This window comes from Budorcas taxicolor, chromosome 10 (assembly GCF_023091745.1).
Source record: "Budorcas taxicolor isolate Tak-1 chromosome 10, Takin1.1, whole genome shotgun sequence".
NCBI classification, from domain to species: Eukaryota; Metazoa; Chordata; class Mammalia; order Artiodactyla; family Bovidae; genus Budorcas; species Budorcas taxicolor.
In genome coordinates this window covers 76709591-76734642 of record NC_068919.1, presented here as the reverse complement: position 1 = coordinate 76734642, position 25052 = coordinate 76709591, and the positions used below count along the sequence as shown (strand labels likewise).

The 25052-nt window shown below is 39.7% G+C and overlaps 1 protein-coding gene across 1 annotated transcript; it reads right to left on the bottom strand.

Moving 5' to 3' along the window:
- Positions 1 to 11507: 11507 nt before the first annotated feature.
- CCDC196 (coiled-coil domain containing 196) lies at positions 11508 to 24152 on the bottom strand. Its single transcript, XM_052647282.1, has 10 exons — positions 24103 to 24152; positions 23846 to 23998; positions 22397 to 22493; positions 21462 to 21512; positions 19745 to 19822; positions 19459 to 19542; positions 18877 to 18936; positions 18369 to 18510; positions 11809 to 11867; positions 11508 to 11627 (listed from the first exon to the last, which is right to left on the bottom strand). Exons 1-10 carry the CDS (start codon positions 24150 to 24152, stop codon positions 11508 to 11510), a joined length of 894 nt encoding a protein of 297 aa, XP_052503242.1.
- Positions 24153 to 25052: the final 900 nt, after the last annotated feature.

The window sequence follows — 25052 nt, the reverse complement described above, 5'->3', positions numbered from 1 at the left end:
CAGAGCCCGGAGCGCGCGGGCCGGGAGCGCGCTCGCCTTGGAGAGCGCGAGAGCGAGAGCGCCCGGGGAGCGCGAGCCGAGCCGGGAAGGAGGGGGAGGCGGCCGAGTGCTCCGCGGCCTGCGCGCGTGAGAGGCCGGGCCCCGAGCGCGCGAGTCCGCGGGGGGAGTGGGGGGGCGGAGTCAGGGCGCGGGACCCGGACTTCGGGTCGCAGGCGAAGAGCTGCGGGGGCGGGGAACGCGGTGGCTGCCCAGGGAGACCGCGCGGAGGCGTAGGAGCGAGGCGGCAGAGACTCGTGCCGCTCTGCGGAGCGCGAGACCCAGCGCGGCTAGTCGGCAGGAGACTGAGGGGAAAGGAGAGCACAGGCTCCCGAGATTGCGGGGGTGGACTCGGGCCAGGGGCGGAGCTACACCGCGAATCGTGGAACTCGTGGAGAGCGAGGGGAGGAGTGAGCGCTCGGTTGCGAAGTGCTGGGAGCGGGAAGGAGCCGGCCCAGCCCAAACTGGACCGGGGAACGCTCCTGGGCGCGCGAGTAGCGCCGGATTGGCTAGGAGAACGCGGAGCGAGTGCGCGCGAGACACGAACGCAGGTTCCGCCGAGCCCCAGACAGAAGCAATCCCCTGCCGAGCCCGGCTCCTGGTCGTTTGTCAGCGACTCCGGCCGGCTCTTGGGGCTACGGAGCCCGCTCTCCCGAAGGAGAAGAGAAAGGGCTCCAGGGAGCCTGGAGGTGCCTTAGAAACCTGCGTGAGTGGCACAACCCCCAATTACTGTGACAGCCCGCGGTGAGCGAGGGAGGAGGTATCCTATCCGGCCTCACCTTCCCGCTTGCTTTTTTAGTCGACTCGACCTGCCGGAGGATTTCCCAACTCCAAGGCTGTACCTTACAGGAGGATCCTCACTACAGAAGCTTAGGAGCCTGCGGCAGAAATAGCAGGCTTGAGAAATAACAGGCTTCTGCTCCCCACGCTGTCCCATGGTTTTGTGGCATCAGGCTTCTTCGCTAGAGGCTCTGCTTTTAGTTGAAAAACACCAATCTTAGACAATGAGATTAGAGAATGTTTTTCCCACCTGAGCTACAATCGCAAAACTGGAAATAGAACCCCGGTGGTGGCAATTTTCATTTCACTATTTGTGGGATGTGAAATTACCATGAAAATAGCTTTTGTTGACACTTCTCTTCATGTGTCTTTCATGAAGTGTTATTAATCACCTGTGGCTATTTCACATCGGTTTCTTAGTTCTTTCTAGCCCTTTCAACTTCTGAATAAAACATGTACACCCATATATGTATAATTTTTCTTCTCAAAAACAGTAAAACTGGGAAGCATAAAAAATGAAATATGTCCCCCCAAAAGTATAATTATCATTTGTACACAATGAACATCTCAATTTGATGGTTATATGAGTTTTATTATGCCAACTAGAACGTGGACTAATCTCTAACTGAAGATTCATATTTTTACGTATTTCATTTTAAATAATGGGAGTACATAGGAGATGATGGGTGGAATTGAGGTAGAATAAAATTAATTAGCAAAATTACTTGAGTATGTATTACTAGTATTTTTGACAGGATTTAAAAATGAAGCCATATCATGATCCCACTTCCTATAATAATATGGGAAGTATGTTTACTTTATTTCAAACAAAGATAAGCAAATAGTTGGTTACTTTACCTTTCTATCTTTATTCCCTCTAAGGCCCCATAGTCTGAAATAATTTTAAAATGTCTTGTATTTTTAGAGAAATTCTAATTCTGCCCACTATAGATTCTGCAACCTTAAATAAATCGGGGCCTTTTTCAATATCCTTGAAATAAATTGGTAGATAAGCACCCTTCCAATTTAGAATATTCTGTTATTATTCATGAAAGAAACTGGCAATTTTGTTTCACAAATAACAGAAAACAAGAGACTTTATCTATAAAAGCAGTGATGGTGAAATTCATTAAAATTTAATTGGGAAGGGTGAAAATGAATTAAGCCTTTTAAAGTATATGGAGGTTTGTTTGTTAAAACTCCTAAAATTGTTGAAAAGTAATGTTAGAATAAAACTGGACAATTATAATAGATGCTTGTCTTTCAACAATTTTCCTCAAGTGTATTCATCTCTGCTGAATTTAGGAATCTGTAAAAAAAATTTATGCACACAACAAAATTTACACAGGAAAAGTCCAGTGACTTTACTGTCTAATGTGATTTTTTCTTTTACTGCTGGTTATTGAATGAATATTGGGTATGCACATGCTACTTAACTCCATGTGACATTTCTTCAGAATTCATCATGGAATCAATTTTACAACAAAGAAGGCTTTCTGGAAAGTAGAAAGAGAGTAGTATTTCCAAACCTTGATAAATGTCTCAGGAACATATAGAGGCAGGGGGTGGGAGATGAGAGAAAGTAAAAAAGTTAAAGGTTTGTACCTAAAGAATTAGAAATGCCCAGGGATTTATTCTCTCCATTCCTGATATTTTAATACTGAAAATTAAGAGTTTACAATGAGAATTAACATAAAAGATGGGTAAATATTTGGCTGTCATAATGATTTTCATTATAAAAGTTATGAAAGGTTATCAGTAAAAATGAATTACTAAATGAAGAAAAGTTGAGTTTTTCTAGTAATGGTGTATTTACATTTAGCCCTCCTAGGACTTTAGTTTTCCTCTGGTTAGTCACACTTTCAATGTAATAAGGCAAAAATTTACTGGCTTTTCTAGGGTTAGACTCTCCTCATTAGCACTAGATGTAAACAGGAACAAATTTGGTAATGGATTATTTTTCTGCTAAGTCTTATTCTACTCTTGCCTCTTTCCTGATTGTCTAATAGCCACAACTGAGTGGATTACAAATGGGTGCAAGCAACATTTTGAATATACTTAATTCCACTGCTTTGTACACTTTAAAATGATTAAAATGGTAAATTTTGTTATGTGTTTTTAGCACAATTTTTTAAAAAAGCATGAATGTAAGGTGAAACTCTGGTTGGTTTTAACATAGTATTCTCCTCAAAGGAAGTGTGATGGAGTTCAAATGAATTTTTGACTGACTGAATTAGGCAATGTATTAGTTCCTAGGGCTGCCATAACTAAGTACCACAAACCCAGTGCCTTAAAGCAACAGAAATTTGTTCTCTTGTGGTTCTGGAGGCCAGAAATATAAAATCAAGGTGTTGGCAAAGCCATGCTCCCTCTAAAGGCTCTGGAGAGTTCTTCCCTCGCCTCTTTCCAGCTTTCGGTGGTAACCTACAATCCTCGGCATTCCTTGGCTTATTGTCGCATCAGCCAGTCTTTGCCTTTGTCTTTGCATGGCCTTCTTCCCTATGTGTGTTTTTATTTGCCCGTCATAAGGATACCACACATTGGATTTAGGGCCCATATTAATCCAGTATGACCTCATTTTAACTAATCACATCTCCAAAAACCCTATTTCCTCACAAGTCACATTCCAAGGTTCTGTATGGATGTGAAATTTGAGGGGACACTGTTTAGTCTAGTACAAGCAGTGGTAAATGAAATTACTGTGTAATCCTACAAATCATAAATTCAGCCTATTAGAAAAGAACGTTCCAAAGTTTCTTTTAAAGCTTAGACTTAGAAATTAGACACATTTTAGGGAAAATACAGCTCTATAGAATAGAGAATAATGGGGAAATTTTTAATATTTGACCTAAATAGCTTAATGCTTTTTCCCCAGAAGTAGTTTTCTAAATTAGGAATTTCCAAAGTCTAATGAAAAATTTATTCAGTCCTATGTGGCACAGTGGTAAAGAATCCACCTGCCAACGCAGAAGACACTGTTTTGATCTGTAGGTCAGGAATATCCCCTGGAGTAAGAAATGGCAGCCCTCTCCAGCATTCTTGCCTGGAAAATTCCATGGACAGAGGAGCCTGGTGGCCTACAGTCCATGGGGCTGTAAAGAGCTGGATACGACTGAGCACACACACACTAATGAAACTGACATTTTGATTTCAGTTCTGGTGCCCTGGTTATCTTTTAGTGAAGTGAAGCTGAGAAACCTCAATTTCTCATGGAGTTTGATGACACTTATTTGGGAACAACTAGGACAGTGTTTTCCAATGTCTGCCATGTTTATTAAAATAAATTGAAACCTTTCCTTCCTTGGGATTCATATTATATTTCTGCTGCCCAGATGAATAATTTTGTGCCACAGTCCTTTGTACTTTTCCCCCACCTTATTCTCTTCCTCTGAGGTCCCTAACTGGGAATTCAAATGTATGAGAATGTTTTTGCTTGCAAGCGACTGACTGTAGTTTAAGCTAAAAAGCATTGGCTCATGTACTTCGGAAGTTCAGACATGCATTGGCTTCTGTAGGTTATAATTTAGATCAGCAGTTGTTGAGAATATCAAGGGACACCTGGAGATTCCAAGACCTTTTCAGAAGGTCTACAAAGTCAAAAGTATTTTCATACTAGCAGTAAGCCATTATGTGTCTTTCCCCTCTTTCTTTCTCACTAGATTCAGTAGAATTTTCCAGAGGTTACATGATGTATAGTGACATCATCACTCTGATAGATAATGAACTGTGTCTGTCTATTCATATATGTTAACATTTTAATATAGTAAATATCAGTAGGTATAACTACTTAAACAGAAGTTCTTTGTAGTCCTCAATAATTTTTAAGAGTGTAAAGGGGTCCTGAGGTCAAAGTCTTAGAAACCACAGGTTAAGGTCATGGCTCCATCTCAAAACTCTAAGGCAAAGGGTATAGCATCTTCTGATTAGTTAGGCCTCAGTAATGTACTCACCCAGAGGGTCAGCATCAACTGAACTGCTACCAAAAGGACTAAGATCAAGGGAGGATGGCTCTGGAAACCATACGTTAGGTTAGTGCCTTGATAGGTTAATCAGAAAGGACTTACACTAAGATATCAGCTGAGAATTAAAATTATTTCTGGTGATGAAAACTTGAAAAGTTCTGTACTTCCATTTAAGTATCTGAATTAGCAGAACTGTTGAGAAAGTAAATGCATAACCACACACTCTGAAAACCTCTTATTGTTCTCTATCATTACTATAGATTTTAATCTTTAATGAGGACTCTAATTTATACCTTTGATACAACCCACAATTTTTCATGTTAATATTCAGAAGATAGAGAAGCGCTTCCCTGTGTGTCCTGCCAATTTACAAATGTACAAGGTCACTACTTATTTACATGGCTGCTTACCTGATAAAAGGAGGAAACCAGAAACACATTTTTATTTCTAAAGAAAGCACTGGTTTTTCTCCCTCAATTCAAAGAAAGTGTAGATGAAAGGGGAGGAGGACAGTATTTGCTAGAAAAGGAAGGAATTATTAGATAAGGAAATGGAGAATGGGATTTGTTAAATGAAAAAGTAACATTAAGTGTCCAGAAACTATTTGATTTCATAGAAGGGCTCAATCTACAAGGCTTTCAGTTTTTAGGATCTAGTATACACAAGTATGCATTTCACGTGCTAGCAAGGTAATGCTCAAAATCCTGTAAGATAGGCTTCAGCAGTACATGAACCAAGAAATCCCAGATGTACAAGGTGGATTTAGAAAATGTAGAGGAACCAGAGATCAAATTGCCAACATCCCTTGGATCATAGAGCAAGCAAGGGAATCCCAGAAAAATATCTACTTCAGTTTCATTGACTACGCTAAAGACTTTGACTGCGTGGATCACAACAAACTGTGCAAAATTCTTAAAAAGATAGGAATACCAAACCACCTTATCTCCTGAGAAACCTGAAGGCAGGTCAAGAAGCAACAGTTAGAACTGGGCATGTAGCAACAGACTGGTTCAAAATTGGGAAGGGAGTATGTCGAGGCTGTATATTGTCACCTTGCTTACTTAACTTTTATGCAGAGTATATCATGCAAAATGCCAGGCTGGATGAAGCACAGGCTGGAATCAAGATTGCCAGGGAAAATATCAGCACCTCAGATATGCAGATGATACCACTGTAATGGCAGAAAGTGAAGAGGAATTAAAGATGAAGGTGAAAGAGGAGAGTGAAAAAGCTGGGTTAAAACTCAGCATTCCAAAAAGTGAATCATGGCAAATAGGTGGGAAAAAAGTGGAAACACTGACAGATTTTCTTTTCTTGGGCTTCAGAATCCCTGTGTATGGTGACTGCAGCCATGAAATTAAAACACGCTTGTTCCTTGAAAGAAAAGTTTTAACAAACCTAGACTGGATATTAAAAAGCAGACACAACTTTGCCAACAAAGATCTGTAGAGTCAAAGCTATGGTTTTTCCAGTAGTCATGTATGGATGTGAGAGTTGAACCATAAGGAAGGCTGAATGCTGGAGAATTGATGCTTTCAAACTGTGGTGCTGGAGAAGACTCTTGAGAGTCCCTTGGGAAGCAAGGAGATCAAACCAATCAATCCAAAAGGAAATCAGTCCTGAATATTCATTAGAAGGACTAGTGCTGAAGCTGAAGCTCCAATTCTTTGGTCGCCTGATGTGAAGAGTCGACTCATTGGAAAAGACCCTGATACTGGGAAAGATTGAGGGCAGGAAGAGAAGGAGGTGACAGAGAATAAGATGGTTGGATGGCATCACTCATTCAATGGACATGAGTTTAAGCAAACTCGGAGACAGTGAAGGACAGGGAAGATTGGCATGCTGCAGTCCATGGGGTAGCAAAGGGTCAGACATGACTTAGTGACTGAACAACAATAATACATAAGTAAAGAAAAAGTAGTCCCAAAGCTAACCACCAACATGGATTGAGTTTAAGTGAGCTTTTAAAAAAAATCAAATTTATCATGAATTTCTTAAATTATTATTAATTGGTTTCAATGTAATCAGAGCCCAACTGCCCTAGGAAAATAATTTTGTCTCTATAAAGACAACAAAAAAATAATTTTGTTAACCTAAGGAGCCTCATTTTCTCCCAAGCTAATAATTGGAGTAATAATTGAAGGAAATATGGTTGATAGGAATGTTTGTACAGTATTTTAGCTTAAAATGAAACTAAAGTAGAATTTGAAATGTTAGCAAGCATAAATGAATTGGTGGAGGAAGCAGAAATGATGGATTTTTCAGTTGTCCTGAAAAATCTCATTTTACCATGTAATAATTACATTTCATATTTATCTGCCTGTGTATCTCCTGCTGTGGGATTGATTGGGTACAGAGAAAGTATCCCTTTTCAACACAGAATCTTGTTTTCTTCCCATTTCCTAATATTTGATGACTAAATTCAGAACACATGAAGCAGTAAGGACTTGGAATTGCTAGCAATGCAGGCTCCTCCCAAGGTACCAGTGGGGCTGTTAGAAATTTGCCTTGGCTTGTAACAGCTTGCAGAAGCCTCTGTTTGTAAAAGGAGACACCACCCACATGGCCAGAGTTCACACAAACAATGCTAAAACTGAATTTTTCTGCCTGGATTGAATAGTGTATGGTGAAATGTTGCATACTATCACTTACCCTCTTTGATGACTGCAATTCTGGACTAAAGATGAAAATCGCAGACTGTTGCCGACCTTATTTCATTTAGGAAAGAAGTGTGACAAACATTACTAATCACTTTGTGGTCATTGCAAAAAGGCAACTTTTGAGGGTGAAATGTTAGCAAATATTCTTTGAATAGCTAGATTGTCAAGGTAGAAGAAATGAGATAAGCCACAAAAATAGTACTACCCAAGATTATGGTTATTAAACATTTTGCTGACGGGGATAGAGTTTTCCTCAGCTGAACTTAAAATGGAAACATATCTCCTAAGTACAGTCAAGAGTATCAGGAGTTTTATTCTCCAAGAAGCATAACTGGAATATTATGAATATAAATAAAAGTGTTAATGTTTCAGTGCCATCAATATTTTCTGATTACTAATTCAGTTTCCCTAACAATTTGATTCTGAGGTGGGAATGCCCTAAATTCAGGCATATTTCAACCATATTAGGAGGTATAGCCCTCTTTGTGATTGAAACTAGTGAAAGTCACTCAGTTTTGTCAGACCCTTTGTGACCCCATGGACTGTAGCCTACTATAGTACTCCAGGCTCCTCTGTCCATGGAATTCTCCAGGCAAGAATACTGGAGTGGGTAGCCATTCCCTTCTCCAGGGGATCTTCCCAACTCAGGGATCAAACCTGGGTCTCCTGCATTACAAGCATATTCTTTATCATCTGAGCCACCACGAATGTCCAATATTGGATTTATCAATGTTTTTCTTGGGATGTTGGGTATCTTGAATGAGTTTTTGATCTGTTGGGTAAGTTGACCAAATAAATTTGTACCCACAAAGCTGAGATCCATGTTTTGAACTTACCAAAATGCAGATACCCAGGCATAGCCAGCCAATCTAATTGATAACACTGCACTGCCATACAAGTGAAAGTCAAAATCCAATGTGAAGTCTTGAAGACAGTAGAAAAAAGGGCTATAACGTTTCAGTTCTGAGTTTTGAAGAAACTGAAAGATTTGGAGCATTTGAGGTAAAAGCGATAAGCCTAATAATAATGAACATACGATTTCAATAGTTTAGAGATAGCAAATGGTTTCATTTGTTAAGAAGTTGTACATCTCTGTTAGCGAGTGAATTGTTTACTTCATGCTTTGTTTAACAGGGAAAAAAAGGTGTTGGTGGGGGGAAGGTCATATACTCGTCCAAACTCATTTCATGGTAAAAACAAACAGACAAAAAACATGATTTTAAAACATTTGAATGGTGTTCTTTTAATTCAACTTTTAAAATGGGAATCTAAGACCTTGAGATTAAATGACTTATCAAAGGTACTCAGTGGTTCAATCAGATTTTATATTCCTGATTTTTGTTCTTATTGCTCTGTGTAACCCAATTGGCTTGGAAAATCTTTCAGGACTTTTGCTAAAGTACAGAGGGTCCAAATGAGAAGAGAGGTGGCTTTCTTGAAACAGAATGTAGATTATATACTCAGCTAACTCAGTTGACAGAAAAAGTGAAAGTCGCTCAGTCGTGTCCAACCCTTTGCAACTCCATGGACTGTATAGACCCCATGGACTGTAAAGGTGATTTCTTTACCAACTGAGCCACGAGGAGTACTGGGGTGGGTAGCCTATCCCTTTCTCCAGAGGATCTTCCGGACCCAGGAGTTGAACCGGGGTTTCCTGCATTGCAAGAGGATTCTCCTGGGTCAGGAAGATCCCCTGGAGAAAGGAAAAGCTACCCACTCCATTATTCTGCCCTGGAGAATTCCATGGACTATATAGTCCATGGGGTTGCAAAGAGTCGGACAGAACTGAGTGACTTTCACTTTCAGTTGATAGAACTGAAGAGCCTCTTATTTTTGTGGTCAAGAGAGGAAAGATAGGAGTTAAGTTGGAATTGGCAGTAATAATACCAGGCTCTGGTAATTAGCTTAACTGTTAATAGCCTCAGTTAACTGTGGGCCTTGAACACTCTTTCAACATATCTGAACTTCAGTATCTTCTGAAAAGTGATGGAGAGTTATTTATACTTCTTTTATTCTTTGTGACTCTATGCAGTCCATGGAATTCTCCAGGCCAGAATACTGGAGTGGGTAGCCTTTCTCTTCTCTGGGGAATCTTCCCAATCCAGGTCTCCTGCATTGCAGGTGGATTCTTTATCAGCTGAGCCACAAGGGAAGCCCAAGAATACCGGAGTGGGTAGGCTATCCCTTCTCCAGCAGATCTTCCTGACCCAGGAATGGAACCAGGGTCTCCTGCACTGCAGGTGGATTCTTTACCAACTGAGTTGTCAGGGAAGCCCATACTTATTTTAGGTTCCATCTAATGCCCAAATTCTATGATTTTGTGAAAAGTTTTCCAGTCTGAAAACAGATTTTTAAAAAATCCACCTTTTCGAGCGACCTTTAAAAATTTAAATTGACCTTGGGAGAGGGAAGATTTTTAGTTGGTTGGCTTACTTTACTCATTATACCATATGAGGATTCCTACAGGTCATGAAGTGTTTTGTAACAAGTCAACTTTCTTCGCACTGACATGAGATAGGAAATTAATGACAATTTAATTAAAGAAAAGATCTGAAGATCTCAGGGACTACAATATGATCCAGTGGTATTATACTGACACACAGAGTGTCAAGAGACCTGGGACTTTACAGTTAACTTTCTGTGGTCTTTTGCAATATCCGAGGCTCTATCAAATCCCAGGTACTGTTATGTGATCAAAATGAAAAGATGAAGAAGACAGTCCAGGGCCTCAAAGAGCTCACAATTTAGTTAGGGAAATCAATGGCTAGGTAAATAATTGCAACATCGTTTCGTAAGTGCTATGATAGAGGTAAGACAGCCTGAACCATAATTCTCAAACCTGACTGCACCTTAGAATTTCCTAGGGAGCTTTTAAAAAATGCAGATGCTTTTTTGCCCTCCCTCTCAGAGATCATAATTTAAATGACCTGGAGAGGGGCTTGGTGAATTGGTGTTTTTAAAAGCTCCCAAGGATCTTCTGAAACACAACTAGGACTGAGAATTACTGGAAAAGAACAAGGGTACCAAACTTGGCCCTTAGGATCAGTAGGCAGTGGTCAAGCAGACAAGAAGAGAAGACTCTTTCAGGCAGAGAAACAACTTTGTGCGGAGGCATGGAGATAATAGAACTCATGGAGCATCAGGGGAACCGCAACCTGTTCTGTATAGCTCAGTGTAGATGTATCAGGGCAGAGGGTTACAGTAGAAGACGAGGCTGGGGGTGTAGGTAGAAGGTAGATCATTATGTGGTTTGTAAGGGAGTTTTGAACTTTAATGTCAAGGGGAAATCAGTAGGAATGTGACATGATCTCATTTCTCTTTTAGAAAAGATAGTTTTGGTGGTGCTGTGGAAGGTTAATTAGAAGGGTTGGAAACCAAGCAAGGAAACCAAATTAGAGGCTCTGGTAATCCAGGCAGGAAAAAGAACCTGAACAAAAACAGTGGTACCAGGAAGGTAGGAAGCAGTATCAACAGGGCAAATGGATGAGAGAGTAAGAGGAGTTAATGGAATATTATTTCTTTAGTTTGTAACTACTTTGGCTCATTTGTCAGTGGAGGATCTGCCCAGAATTAAACACTTCAGAGGTCGAGTTGTTCTTGTTTTTTCACTAAATTTTGTCCAGTTCTTGTCACTAATTCTTGTCCATGGGATTTCTCAGGCAAGAATACTGGAGTGGGCTTTATTTCCTTCTCCAGAGGATCTTGCCAACCCAGGAATCAAACCTGTGTCTTCTGCATTGGCAAGCAGATTCTTTACCCCTGAGGCACCACAGGAAGCCCTGAGAGACGGAGAGCAGCAGCTTTTTATGGATTTGTTAACAACATACAATGTGGTTTGGATCTAGTCATTTCAAAAATCAAAAGCTATCAAAATAATCAGAGGCTGTTTATTCTAAATGACTAAATTTATGACATGCATAAGGCCAAGCATCTAACTAGCATTTCCACCCATTTTGGAGGAGAAAGAGAGTGAAAACAGCACTAAAACAAAGGTTGGAAAGATTTTAATTAACACAAATGGCTGTGCCTCGTCTTTAAATCTATCCAAAGCAAATGGAGTGAAAGCCTTCTAATCCTTCAGCACTTCATCTGGCCTTGACCTCAGAAAAAAGAGCCTCCCTCTTGCATCATCAAACTGACTTCCTTTAGCTCTTTGTTGTTCTGTGTAGGTCTTTGATCCCAGAATTCTCTAAGACAGGAAAAAACAGAAGAAAAAAAAAAAGACAGCTAAAACCCCAAGTTTCCTGGTACTCACTTTGCAAATCCCATGCAAATATTAAATTAAAATGTACATTAACAAACACATTCCAAAATTCTATACCTACTGTCTATTCAAGCCTTTAAAATGACTTCAAAAACCAAATTCTCACCTCATTAGATTCATTTTTGCAGGTAGTTGCTCCGTTCATCGTTGTAGTGTCCATGGTACCTGATGGGGAAAATTAGGAAAATGAGAGCTTTCTTTGAGTCAAAAAAAACCCTAGTTTTATTTTTAGTTGCAAGTCTGTTAGCATTCAGCACAGTATCGTATCATTGTAGGACTGACTCTGGTATTGGCGTTGATAAGGATTTTTTAATTGATGTTTTAGAAAATAACTTCATCAAGCAATATTTTTAAAGTAGAAGTGGCAAATCTTTTTTTTTTTTTCTCTTGAAAGCTCATGTCCCACAGGGAAAAAAAATCATTTGAGGATTACATCAAATAAAAACAATTTTATTTTGAGAGCCTAAAAAGGATACTTCCAATACAACTTTTTTCTTTAACTTTTTATTTTGTATTGGGGTATAGTCGATTAACAATGCTGTGGTAATTTCAGATGAACAGTGAAGGGACTCATTCTTACATATACATGTATCCATCTCCTCCAACCCCTCCTTTAAATAACAAAATGAGATGATAACTCATGTACATATCTGTGTACCCTCTGATAACCCAGATACATACTCCTCAAAAATGGCCAACTGTGGACAGCAGAGAACAAACAAAAGATAAAGGCTGGGGTGGAGATGAGAAAGAGGAGGCAGAAAAAAAGACAGGCCCAGACGGAGAGGAAGGGACACGGGAGACAATGAAAAGGGGGAAAAGGGACAATTGTAGGGCTAAACAGGCTCTGTGGTGAGTCTGTCCTAGGTGAGGGTTGCCAGACTGAAATACAGGATACCCAGTTAAATGTGAATTTCAATAAACACCAAATAATTTTTAGTATAAGTATGTCCCATGCAACACTCGGAACATATTTAAATTAAAAGGTATTGTTTATCTGCAGTTTACACTTAACTGGACATCTTCTTTCTATTAGCTAAGTATGACAACCCTTTTCTAGACAACCTGTTGTTCTCCTGAGTGTGTGATGCAAAAAAAGTTTACAATCTACTGTCATTCATTGAAGAAATAATAATATTAATAACAGTACGGCTTACATTTTTTTCAACCTTCAAAATTTATGTTTAGGAAAGATGACGTCTGTTCTCCCCTGGACTTCTGTGGGGTTTTATAGGAAGTGAAAGAATGATCTAGTTTAGAAATTAACTTCATGACCTACTAATACCATGAACCTAACGCTGACATTGAAAAGGTTCAAGTTGCAGCAAAGCTTTAAAAAAACCTGTATTTGAGAGCAATGCTATTTATCAAGGACCCAGGTTTGAGGTAGCTGTGGGTTTCTATCCCTGCCTTTTAGAATTTTAGCTTAACACTACTATTTTCCTTTCGCAGCACCTGCGGGAGAGTATTTTGGCCATCAGGAAGAGTAATGCTAAAGTGAAGTAAAGGTTAAAGCTGGGGAGAAAGACTTGCTTTCAGAACAGAGGGAGTTACAGAATTAATAAAGTCTCAAGAGTATTCACTTCCCACCGCACTGGGCTTTCATCTGAATTTATAAGAGGAGCAAAATATTCACATACAACCTTCAGCTTCTTTAAAGAGCTCAAGGAAATGTGAAAAGTTGGGGAGGGAGCTGGGGGGGGGGGGGTGTTGGGGAGGAGAGAAAACCAAGGGTGTCAGAATCGAGTGTTTTATAGCCAGTCCTGTTATGACCGAAGATAAAGCTCTTTTTTGATCACCAGCAGGTGTGATGGGAAACTCAGCTGAATTTAAAGATGGTTACATGCCTGAGCTCTCTTAAAACAGGTGACTGCCAAAGGCCAAGAACTGCTTTCTTGACTCTACAGAAACCTGGGCAGAGCTGCCATATACTCTGGGTCAAACTGTCTTTTTACAACTGGTCTGGAAGTAAATCCCTTCAAATGTGACTCATTTCTGGTGAGACCAAAAGGTAAAACTTCACCCAGGCTATAAAATGCTTTTCTTTTCTGTAAAACTAGGAGATGCAATATGCTAAGCAGATGAGACTGACAATGCTAATGCTGCGACCTGGGCCTCAAGGGAATTTACAAAGAGGGGTTGCTTGAAGTGTAACAAAGTCAGTATTAACAGAGGATTGTATTTTGCCAACCAAGTCGATCACACCACTGTGACGCAGCCAACCGGCACACAGGACAGTTGATGTGGGAGGAGGAATTCTTGGCCAGGAGCAGTGAGGGAAAATAAAACCCTCCCTCTGCTTGGAAATGCCTGTAACAGAAGGGCCTGTACCCTGATTTGCTGGAAGGTGTGTCCAAAATTCCATTCCATCCATTCTTTACCACAGGTTTGTGACGTTCAATTCTTTTGAAACTAGAGGAAGAGGAACATTATCCAGTAACACTTTTAAGTACTTCAACTTCAAGAAAATCACCACCTTGTACAATTGCCTGATTTTTTTAATTCCTTGTCCTAATCACCTGATTTGTCTGTGGTAGAAAAGAAAAACAGAATTAGACAGCGATTGTGGAGGAAGTGGACAGTGGCTGTTTTTGGAATGAAGGCTCCTGTAGTTTACGGAGTGGAATGATAGTTACAGATATTGCCAGCAGAATACTGAATTTAATATGGTATAATCAAGGCTGCTAGTAATACACCCCAGTGTCATGAAACATGGTGGGAAACACTAACAGATTTTTAAATGTTTTCATTTGATATTTAGGGGTAGTGTATTTTGTCTAAGGGCCATAGAAGACCAATGGCTCCCTAAAGTTTCCTGAATTACCACCGGTTATGGGCTAGAGGCCGGGATGCGATTGGTGCCACCTACTGGGATAAATGTAGAATGACAAATCTGTCAACCTCTTGAAACTAGCATTTCTGTTACTGAAAAAAGGAATGTTGTGGGTATGATTCTTTATTGGGAGGATTATACATCAAACAGGTGATTGGCCTGCATCCAAATCATAGACTTTAGAGCTGCAAGAGTCATAAGAAGTCATATACTGGAACAGTGTCAATTACAGAATATTTTAGGAGGTGAGATTTGGATATGGAGTCAGAAACCTGGCTTCTCTGAACCGCTTCTTGCTCTGTAATGCCTACCTCAAAGAGTCATTGTGAGGATTACACAAACTATATGTTTTCAACTTGCTCTGTACTGTGTTATGGTTGTTTTAGATAAAGAAAAACACTGAAACAAAATGACTGGTTCAGGTCATCTCACTGGTTAGCCTAAGAGTAAGGCCTGTAAGTCATGTATCTGAATTCAAATCCAGTGCTTTTACCCATTAAATTACTATTTCCCAAAATCTGATAGTGAGATGATTTTATGAGGCAACTGCAATAAATTTAGGAGGTGCTGGAACACATTAAATACTATAAATCATAGTGAGATAACTACCCCCTTTTCGATTCTTTCAAAGTTGAAACCCTGATGGCATCAAGAAGAAAAGTTTCAATTTGGTGGTTTTCTTTAAAACTGTTTACATCTTGCTAATCTCACTTTCTGCTGCTGCTGCTGCTAAATCGCTTCAGTCTTGTCCAACTCTATGTGACCCCATAGACGGCAGCCCACCAGGTTCCCACTCCGTCCCTGGGATTCTCCAGGCAAGAACACTGGAGTGGGTTGCCATTTCCTTCTCCAGTGCATGAAAGTGAAAAGTGAAAGTCAAGTCGCTCAGTCATGTCCGACTCCTAGCGACCCCATAGATTGCAGCCCACGGCTCCTCCATCCATGGGATTTTCCACGCAAGAGGACTGGAGTGGGTTGCCATTGCCTTCTCCAATCTCACTTCCTAATAAAGATAAAAGAGGCCTTAGGCCTCAGTATCTTGTTAGAATACTAAAATTTTATTTTCTGTATACTTATGATGTTTGGGCTTCCCTGGTGGCTCAGATAGTAAAGCGTCTGCCTGCAGTGCAGGAGACCTGGGTTTGATCCCTGGGTTGGGGAGATCCCCTGGAGAAGGAAATGGCAACCCACTCCAGTACTCTTGCCTGCAAAATTCCATGGATGGAGGAGCCTGGTAGGCTACAGTCCAGGGAGTCACAAAGAGTCGGACACGACTGAGCAATTTCACTTTCACTTATGATGTTTACTTATTATAGAAAACTAGGCTTTTTTCATGTAGAACAGCAATACAATTTTATTTTCAAGGAAGGTATTTAAGAAATTGAAGTCAATGTAAACAGGAAAATACTGAATAAACAATACAAATACTGAATAAACGATAAAAAATAGTTCAAGTGACACAGAAGTTGAGAAACACTGAGCACCCACCAAACCTCCTCCCTATCGTGTCACTGTTGGTAATCATGGTGATGGTGGCTTAGTTCCTAAGTTATGTCTGACTTTTGCGACCCCATGGATTCTAGTCTGCTGGGCTCCTCTTACCATGGGCTTTCCCAGGTAAGAATACCCTGAGTGGGTTGCCATTTCCTTCTCCAGGTGGGTAATCATGTCTTAATATAATTACTTTAAAAATCCCTCATTGAAGAAAATTAGTATTTCTTTTGTTTTCATTAATTAAATCCTAGGCTATAAATAGATCAATATAACCAAAATTTAGGACTTAGATTTCAGATCTACTTGGTCTCAAACAAACTCAAAGATTTTGTATGCATGTGTTTTAGAAAATAAAACTGGCCTGCAATCAGTATCCAATGCATGTGCAATCCATAAATTAATAACACACAAGAAATGGGGGACACATACCTGGGGCTACATGCACTTGTGATAATTGAACAGTTTAGTGCCCTATCACTTAGTATTCCAGAAGCTTAAGAGGAGAGAAGAGGAAAGGAGATGTTGACCTCTGGGCTGTTCTAGTTCAGAGTTCAAAGATTCAGGGTTCTGAAAGCAAGGGGAAAAAAAAATCTTCTGAAGTGATCATGTTGAATGGAACCCTTCACTATTTATTGACTATTGACTTGATTTGAATCCAGAACGAAAGGATTTTTGGCTCCTTACTCTATGGATCCCTTGAGATGACTTTCAGCTAATTGTAAACGAAATAAGACATGGATCTCTCACCCTCGTCACCCTCCCCTCCTCTATCTTTTTAATTCACATTTTAATGACTTTATACTGCTTCTGGTTGTATTCCGGGTTCTAATTGGAGAAGGAAAACCTCAAGCTTTCTGCTTTCCAATTCTTATCAAAACAAAAGTTAAAAGAAAAATATGGATGGAACATGGGCTGAAGGACAGGTAGATTCCTCCAGTCTCTACATTTTCTAACTTTTAAACATGGATCAATTCAGCTCAACAGAGTGCTATGGACATGGACCAAATCCTCGTGAGCTGATTCATCACTGACACAAAAATTCAAATCAATAATCTCTTATCACACTGTGCCAAGGAGTAGATAAGAACCAGTCTTAGAAATTGAGATTCTGAATTTATCTTAGAAATATTGTTGAGGACATTAGCTAACATGACACACATTACAGTGTCCTCTCCCCATGATGAGGATTGGAGAAGTTTCTCTCATTTCAGTAAAAGTAAAAGCTATATTTTTTCTGAGGGGTTGGTTTATTTTTATTTTGTGGACACTATAAATCCATGTTTCCTTTTCTGGGAAATTCAGAATCGAGTTTGAAGCCTACCTGTACCAACTGTGCATTTCATTACACATTTTCATGTATTTACCTGGCTTCAACTTATTTTTACTTTGCCTTGATTTAGTCATTTATTTAATCTTTGTGCTATAAATGATTTTATAACCTATTCAAGTCATTAGGGAATAAGATTGAGAAGAAATGAGAGATATACACATTAATACTGTTAAAACATTGGCATCCCTTAGCCATGATTTTTTTATTGCATGTCTCTTTTTTAAAAATTACACATTCATAGATCCATGAAAATTTAAGTGTCCTTTCTTCCTGCCCCTCAGGGACCATTCCTTCATTTATTTTGAAAGATATTTTTTTAATGTGGACCATTTTTAAGGTCTTTATTGAATTTGTTACAATACTGCTTCTGTTTTATGTTTTGGGATTTAACCAAAATCCTTGTGGCCAAATCCTTGGCTTCCCCACCAGGGATGGAATCTGCACAGCCTGCATCAGGACAGCGAAGTCTAAACCCATGGGCTTTCTGGGAAGTCCCATTTCTTCATTTTCTTATGGTAACCTATATGATTTCCTCTAACAATGTCATAAATCCTTTGGGGTGGGGAATGCTGAAACTCCCAGAGGAATATCTGGAGTGGTGAAACTCACAACCATTGTCCGATGTCTCTTTGGTCTTCCATTCTGAAGTAGCAGAGCCTATTCCAATAAGGTTTGTGAGATTAAACTACTCTAATTACTAGGAAAGGAGAGGTGGTGAGGAAAAAACTAATTTTTATCAGGTGTCAACTCTGTATCTTCTACATATGCTAAGTACACAATGTATGACTTAATCTTTACAAAGGAAAATTTTATTTCCTCCAGAAGAATCTTAATGTTGATATAAGAGCTTCAGTGTAATAATAATGATGATGATAGTGATAATCTTTATTAAAACACTACTGACTAACTTACTGTGTGCCAGGCATTGTGCTATCACTTTATAAGTAATGGACTCTCCAGTGGAAAACAAAACAAACCTCAAATTATGTACCTATGATATTGTACTTACCTTGGGGTCTGGGAAGATTCAAAACTGCTTGCTTTGGCTCAAAATTCTGCTGTATGTACAGTGATAACTTCAGATCATTGGCCTTCTGGTAGTTCTTCAAGGCTTCGATTCTCAGCTCAATCACTTTGCCATTAAAGTCATTCTACAAGAGAACATTTTTCAAGACTACTCATATAGAATTGTTCTCTAAATCCACTAATACCTGAATCCTTTTTACTTATAAGTCTTAAAATGATCCTATCATGCTCAGTCTGTAAAAGTGGGGAGAAAGTATTTGTGATTCTTTTCCCATTTCAAATAGAGCAAAATCAAGATCATAGGGGAAAAGTGCTATACCCAAGGTGGAGCTGGAGGTAGATCTCTCCAGCTATCTTCCCACAAAATATTTCTTTTAGCATGACAGTTGGTAATCCAGATGAGGGGATCAGGTTTAACATAAAGTAACTAAAAGCTTCTATATTGCATAGATGGAACTATACCCCATGTCCAGCCTTGGAAGACTTTGTACCTGAATGATGTTGGCTTGTTCCTGATACCTGACCCATTCCATTTTCCTCTGTTTCTTTTCCTGGTGGGAGAAAGAGCCTCTGGTGACAAAGTAAATTGAGATCAGAAATCAGTTCTCTCAGAATGCTGCAAAGACTTTATAGCAAAATTATGGTGTCATAGATTCACTCATATATTGGTTTCAACTGCTTTAGTCCTCTTAATTGGCCCCACCTGTACAACCTAGTCTCCGAAAGCTGAACGCTAAATGAATAGGATCATTTTCTATCAATGAATGGTCGCCAGAAACATGATATCTCTAAATATACATTCAAAAACAAATTAACAAGTATTTTGACATCACATAGCTATTTCAAATTTGTCATTATTGGCATAGCTTTTCCTACTTTGCCCTAACTATCATAATTTACAAGAAACTTGCAATGTCACTCTGACGCAAATGTAGCATCCCAAGGGAACCAAATCTCCCATAAAATTTTGTATCTGTTCAGGAGCACACCACAGTTTAGGCAGACTATTGCTACTTTAAAGATTTCTAATCTATCAGCTCTAAAAGTCACTACTTCCAGAAAGATCATACTACCTTCCTTATTTCCTTCACTTTCTCTGCACACAATATCTCCAGTTCATTCTTGGTCTTCCTAGACGATGAGGGGGTTTTGGGAGCCTGGGAGGAAAGAAGAGAGCTAAAGGAATAGGAGGTCCCAGGAAAGAAATGTAATGTCTCAGCTGACAGTAAATCCAATATACCCTTAAGGCCCAGCTCCTACCTGTCTGTCTACCCAAATTAGCCTGGATTGTCAACAGGCTGTTTCCATCTGCGTGGCATCAACAACTCTGAAATTCTAAGTACTATGCTGTCTACTTGCCTTTCCATCCTGTAAGTCTGTTTTGTTCTTTATTTGCAGTACTTTTTCTTCATCACTGAATTCTTCCATGTTGAATGTCTGTAGAGAGGCATTTTGGCAAACAGTTAAATTAGTGGGACTTTGTGAAGGAAGTGGAAAGCCAATATGGGTCAACTGGAAAGCCAGCAAAACTGGTTTATTACTGCCACTTAGCAACCTCTCAGGGTCTGACATGAAAAGTGTACTACCAAAGGAGGTTCAGAATGAAGTGAACCTTTCTATCTGGTCTCTTGAGTGTACTTTATAATGATAAAAACTATTAACTGAACCTTTATCATATGCCAATCACTATTGTAAGCTAATTACTCCTTTACTTATTTATACTACCGCATTACAAACATTCTCATTTAATCCTAACATGGCTGTTTTTATTTCTGATCTACTTTATAGATCAGAAGACCAAGACTTGGAGAGGTTAAGTCATTTGTTTAGGGTCACTCAAGTAGGGAAGTATGGAGCTGGAACTCAAACCAGATCTCCTGGACTCCTTAAGTCTGTGTTCTTAACCATTAGGCAGATGATCTTGTCTCCCCACTTCTCATTGCCTAAAAATATCAGTAGAGTAAGTCAACCATAAGCTTGGGTATATGGACATCCCTTATACAAAGTCTTTCGGGAGCTCTGGAGAAACTGGATTTTGACAGAGGAAGGGTGCTGGCATATTTCTTGTCACTAGGATTCAAGAACTCAGGAACTAAAATTTCTTATAATTCATAGAACTGATATGTAGCTCCCACTAAGCACTAAGAGCAGATCTCAGTACAAGATACAGGCCTTGATAGTATTCCATTTATTTGTGGAAAGGTGAGATGGAAAAAGCTGTCAAGGACACACTCACACCTGCATATAGCACAAGACAATCTGCTATTCTGTCTCATAATATGTGAAAAAGCTCTTGAATCCCAAAGGCTAAGTGCATGAAGGAATTTCTGTCCTGCTTGGTTTCCCATCAAAAGGCCATAACATTTTTATATTAAACCATGTCTTGACTGTTGCAAAGTTGTAGGGGAATTAGAACTAGGTATTTACTAATTCAACTTCCATATATTGATCATCCGCTATGTGCCAAGCATTGTGCTACAATGCTAGGGATTCCAAGATGAACAAAGCTATCAAGATAGTGGAGAAGCATGTATTTCAGAGCAGGGCAGGGAGACAAGCAAAATAATAATAACACAAAAAATAATAATGGACTTCTAAAAAGTGCTATGGAAGACATGAACAGAACTGTAGAATAGAAAGTAAGGGGTGGGGTAATGCCCTTTTTCAGATGGAGTAAATAAGGAGGGCTTCCCTGAGGAGGTAACGTTTAAGCAGAGACCTGGAGGATGAGAATGAGTCAGCTATAAGAAAACAGCATTACAGCCCAGGGATAAAGCAAAGGCAGAAGTTTTGAGCAAGGAAAGGTCTTGACATGTGGAGGCCAGTGTGGGAGGGGGGCACTTCTCTGAGAGGAGACTGGAAAGGTGGCAAGAGGCAGCCTATGCCATAATAAGGAATAACTGTAAAGGGTTTTCATAAGAAGAGCAACATGACGTAATAGTTTTAAAAATAAAGATTAAAGAATGAATTGGAATAAGGCACATGTGGAAACAGAGACATGAAAAAGCGAGGATGTGGACCAGAAAAAGAGAATTTTCTCTTTTTCCAAGAGATCCTTAGAGGCACACACACATACCTTGTTCCACAGCATCTCCATTTCCTTCCGAAGCATCTTGTTTTTCCTCTCCTGTTGGAGGGGAAAGTCCAAACAAACAGAAATTTGTTTGTCTTATTAAAGTTAGAAGAAATTACTAATAGGGTGAACAGGGGGCAGCAGCATAATAAACCACAGAGGAAGGCAATAAATGAGCCTCGCCTCAAACCCAGGAACATGAGAGATGAGATTGATGATGATGATAAAAAAATAATAACAACTTGGAATAATAACTTTAATTACGGTAATTGTGGTATAATAATATAGTAATGAGTTCCTCACTCTTGCACTACTTCACATTTCCTGATCATATGACAGCTTCTCTGGGACTCCGACCCCTAATTTCTCATTTTTAAGATCCTTTGTTGTTGATTTTTAAAAATCTTAAAGAATCTCTCACACTCTTCCCTTTTACTTTGGTATGTTCTATTTATTTTGAAATGTGAGGGGTTAACGTGCTTATCATTGGGAAAGACCTGATGCTGGGAGGGATTGGGAGCAGGAGGAGGAAGGGGACGACAGAGGATGAGCATTACCAACTCGATGGACATGACTTTGGGTAAACTCCAGGAGTTGGTGATGGACAGGGAGGCCTGGCGTGCTGTGATTCATGAAGGTCGCAAAGAGTCGGACACGACTGAGTGACTGAACTGAACTAAACTGAACTGAATGTGCTTGTACTCATTAATCTTTAGATGGAAAGTTTTTCTAAAAGTCAAAGAAATAGAATTTTTACTAGCTAGTCCTTATTCTTCCCAATGTTTCATCTGACTCCCTTTGGTTCAACCAGGACTTCCTAGATAAAGGACCTATGAGTGTTGGAGCACCAGTGCTGCAGATGAGCTCTCTGTCTGAAGCTGTGGAATTGAGAGCCATGTTCAGAAGGCCATTCCCTGGAGTGCCCTCCAACCTCTTACCAGATTCTGCTTCATCTCTTCTGCTTCCTTAACGAGCTCAATGACTGAGGAGTCATCATTCCCCTTCCCTGCCATGATCTGCCTCATGATCTGTAGACTAGAAAGAAGAAAGAGATAGCAAAAACATAATACTTCCTAAAGAGAAATACTAATATTCCGTGACCAGCCAGAAACTATTCTACCATGAGAGGGAGATGGGGGCTGAAATCATAGGAGCTGTGGAAGTCTTTCTGGACATAAAAGTTCTCCAATTTCATTCCTAATTGACGTTTATCTTAGGTATGTGCTCTGGAGTGAATTCTGTGCCCTAAAACACTCAAAAGTTAGGTCTTCAAGAGCTAGTGAAACTCCTCTCCACCCTTCTAGATGAGGTTTTGCTGTATGACTTTTGGAGTAGAAAGGGGGCATTTTTCACCTCTGTGAGGAAGGAGGTTGAGAAACTTGTTGTCTTAAGGATAAATCTCAGAATCATTCCCTGTCCTCTCCCCTGCTTTGCTTCTCTATATAAAAACATTGGAGTTAACTGGGGAATTCACTTATATCCTTATGGTAGCCTCTGGAGAATCAAGCCATCAAAAAGTTTTTGACAAAATCTGAATAAATATCAAGACTGTAAGAGGGGATATTCTTCAAAGGCATTAATTAACTTGTGCTTATATTCTTTGTACTTTTCCCTCTTTGTACTTTCCCCTCTCTAATTATAAGTGGAGAAGCAAGCCTTTGTGTTATCTTGCCCTGAGAGGGATAAGTTTCTGGGTTGTAAGCAGCTGTTGATTGACCACAATTTTCTGCCTGGCTTTTTTTCTCACAGCTTTCTGCCTGAGTTTTTTTTTTTTTTATTATTTACTTTGTGCCTTCTGGCTTTTATTTTATTTATTTATTTTTTAATTTTGTTTTGCTTTCCAAAAGTCCAAGCTCCATGAGGTGCTTTTGCTAAGGTAGACACATTAAGGTGAGATTCCCTAGGACTAGGCAGGAAAGAGAAAGTTGGTAGATTCCAAGAACAGTGAGTGCCTTCGCAAAGAGTTAAGACCTCGATTGCCTAGTACATTTATTAAGAATAAGGCCAGACCCTAATCCAGAGGAGTTTGATGCTCAGAAATGATTGCCATTCCACTGCTTGGCATTTGAAGAGCACAGTCATGCCTCCTAAGGTGATTCCACAAACATGAATGGGCAGCTGTCTGTGTGACCCTGATACACGGAGGATACTGAAGTGTCTTATCTTTTCTTTGGGAAGAAACGTTGTAACTGTAGCCCTGTGAGATGAGGTGAGTCATATTTAATTCTACTAAAAGAAAAAAGGATTCCTTGCCACTCTGATTTTGTGGTTACTTTCTTGTTGATTTACTATAGCTACTAAACCTTTTTAAAAATGTAAATAATCATCACTAAATCCAGTTATCCTGCCTTTCCCCTTCTAGGAAATCCTGAAAAGGGAACACATACCTTCTTTGTTTTTCCTCCAAGTTAGACATCAACTTCTGGAACAACAGGTTGTTCTTGTCTTCTAGAGGTTTTAGTATCTCCAGCAGTTCCTGCTTCCTCAGTTTTAAGTCCTCATTTAACTCCTTCAAGTAGTTGTCATCTAATTTAGAACTTCTGTGGGAAAAGACACTATATTTTCCCTTATCCTGGACTAATAATAGAGACCGTCTTCTCTCTCCTGGATAGTTACCACTCAGCATCTTCCATCATAGACTTACCTTGTTTTGGAAGATAAGTAAGATTCTGGAGAGTTTGAAGCACTTGTCATCTTGAAGGAAAACTTCTACTCCAAGAATAAAAAAGGTCCTCTTGAAAAGATGTGCCTTCTTGTTCCGTTCATTCAGTTAAGTCATCGTTTTTGTGCTGCTCTTCTTCAAACTCCTGTTGCACTGGACTGATTTTAGCTACAGGCTGAGGTCACAATGGCGCTAAGACCACAGATTAAACAGGCCTTTGACTTCCCTGGTGGCTCAGACGGTAAAGCATCTGCCTACAATGCAGCAGACCCAGGTTCAATCCCTGGGTCGGGAAGATCTCCCGGAGAAGGAAATGGCAACCCACTCCGGTATTCTTGCCTGGAAAATCCCATGGATGGAGAAGCCTAGTAGGCTACAGTCCATGGGGTCGCAGGTCGCAAAGAGTCTAACACGATTGAGCGACTTCACTTCACTTAAGTAACTTGAACATCAGTGACAGCTTGTTGACTGAAAATACTACTAACAATGTCTGATCAGTTCTTGCCTTAGCTTTAGCCAATGCCAACAGTTTTATTCTGAAGTCTTTGACTGAATAGGACAGTATCATAAAACATCTATATTATGGAATTCCTACTGTGTTAGAGAATGATGGCTTGTCAAAAATAACTCATCAACACCATCTTCCATGGCAATTGACCTCCAGGGAAGAGAGTGCCTGCTATCTGTAGGGCACAGTACTGACTGGATTCTGTGAGTGAGGAAAAGATAAAGACAAAGCATCTACCTTCGGGAGTCTTCAGAGGAGAAGGGGATATCTCTAGCATACATCTTAAAAAATAGAGGCCAAACTGGCAAATGCAAGATATGGGTACAATATTGAGCAATGTAATACATGAGCCAATTGTCATTACTTTCTTATCTTTAAAATGTGATATATCACAATGACAAGGTAGAATTATACTAGACATGTA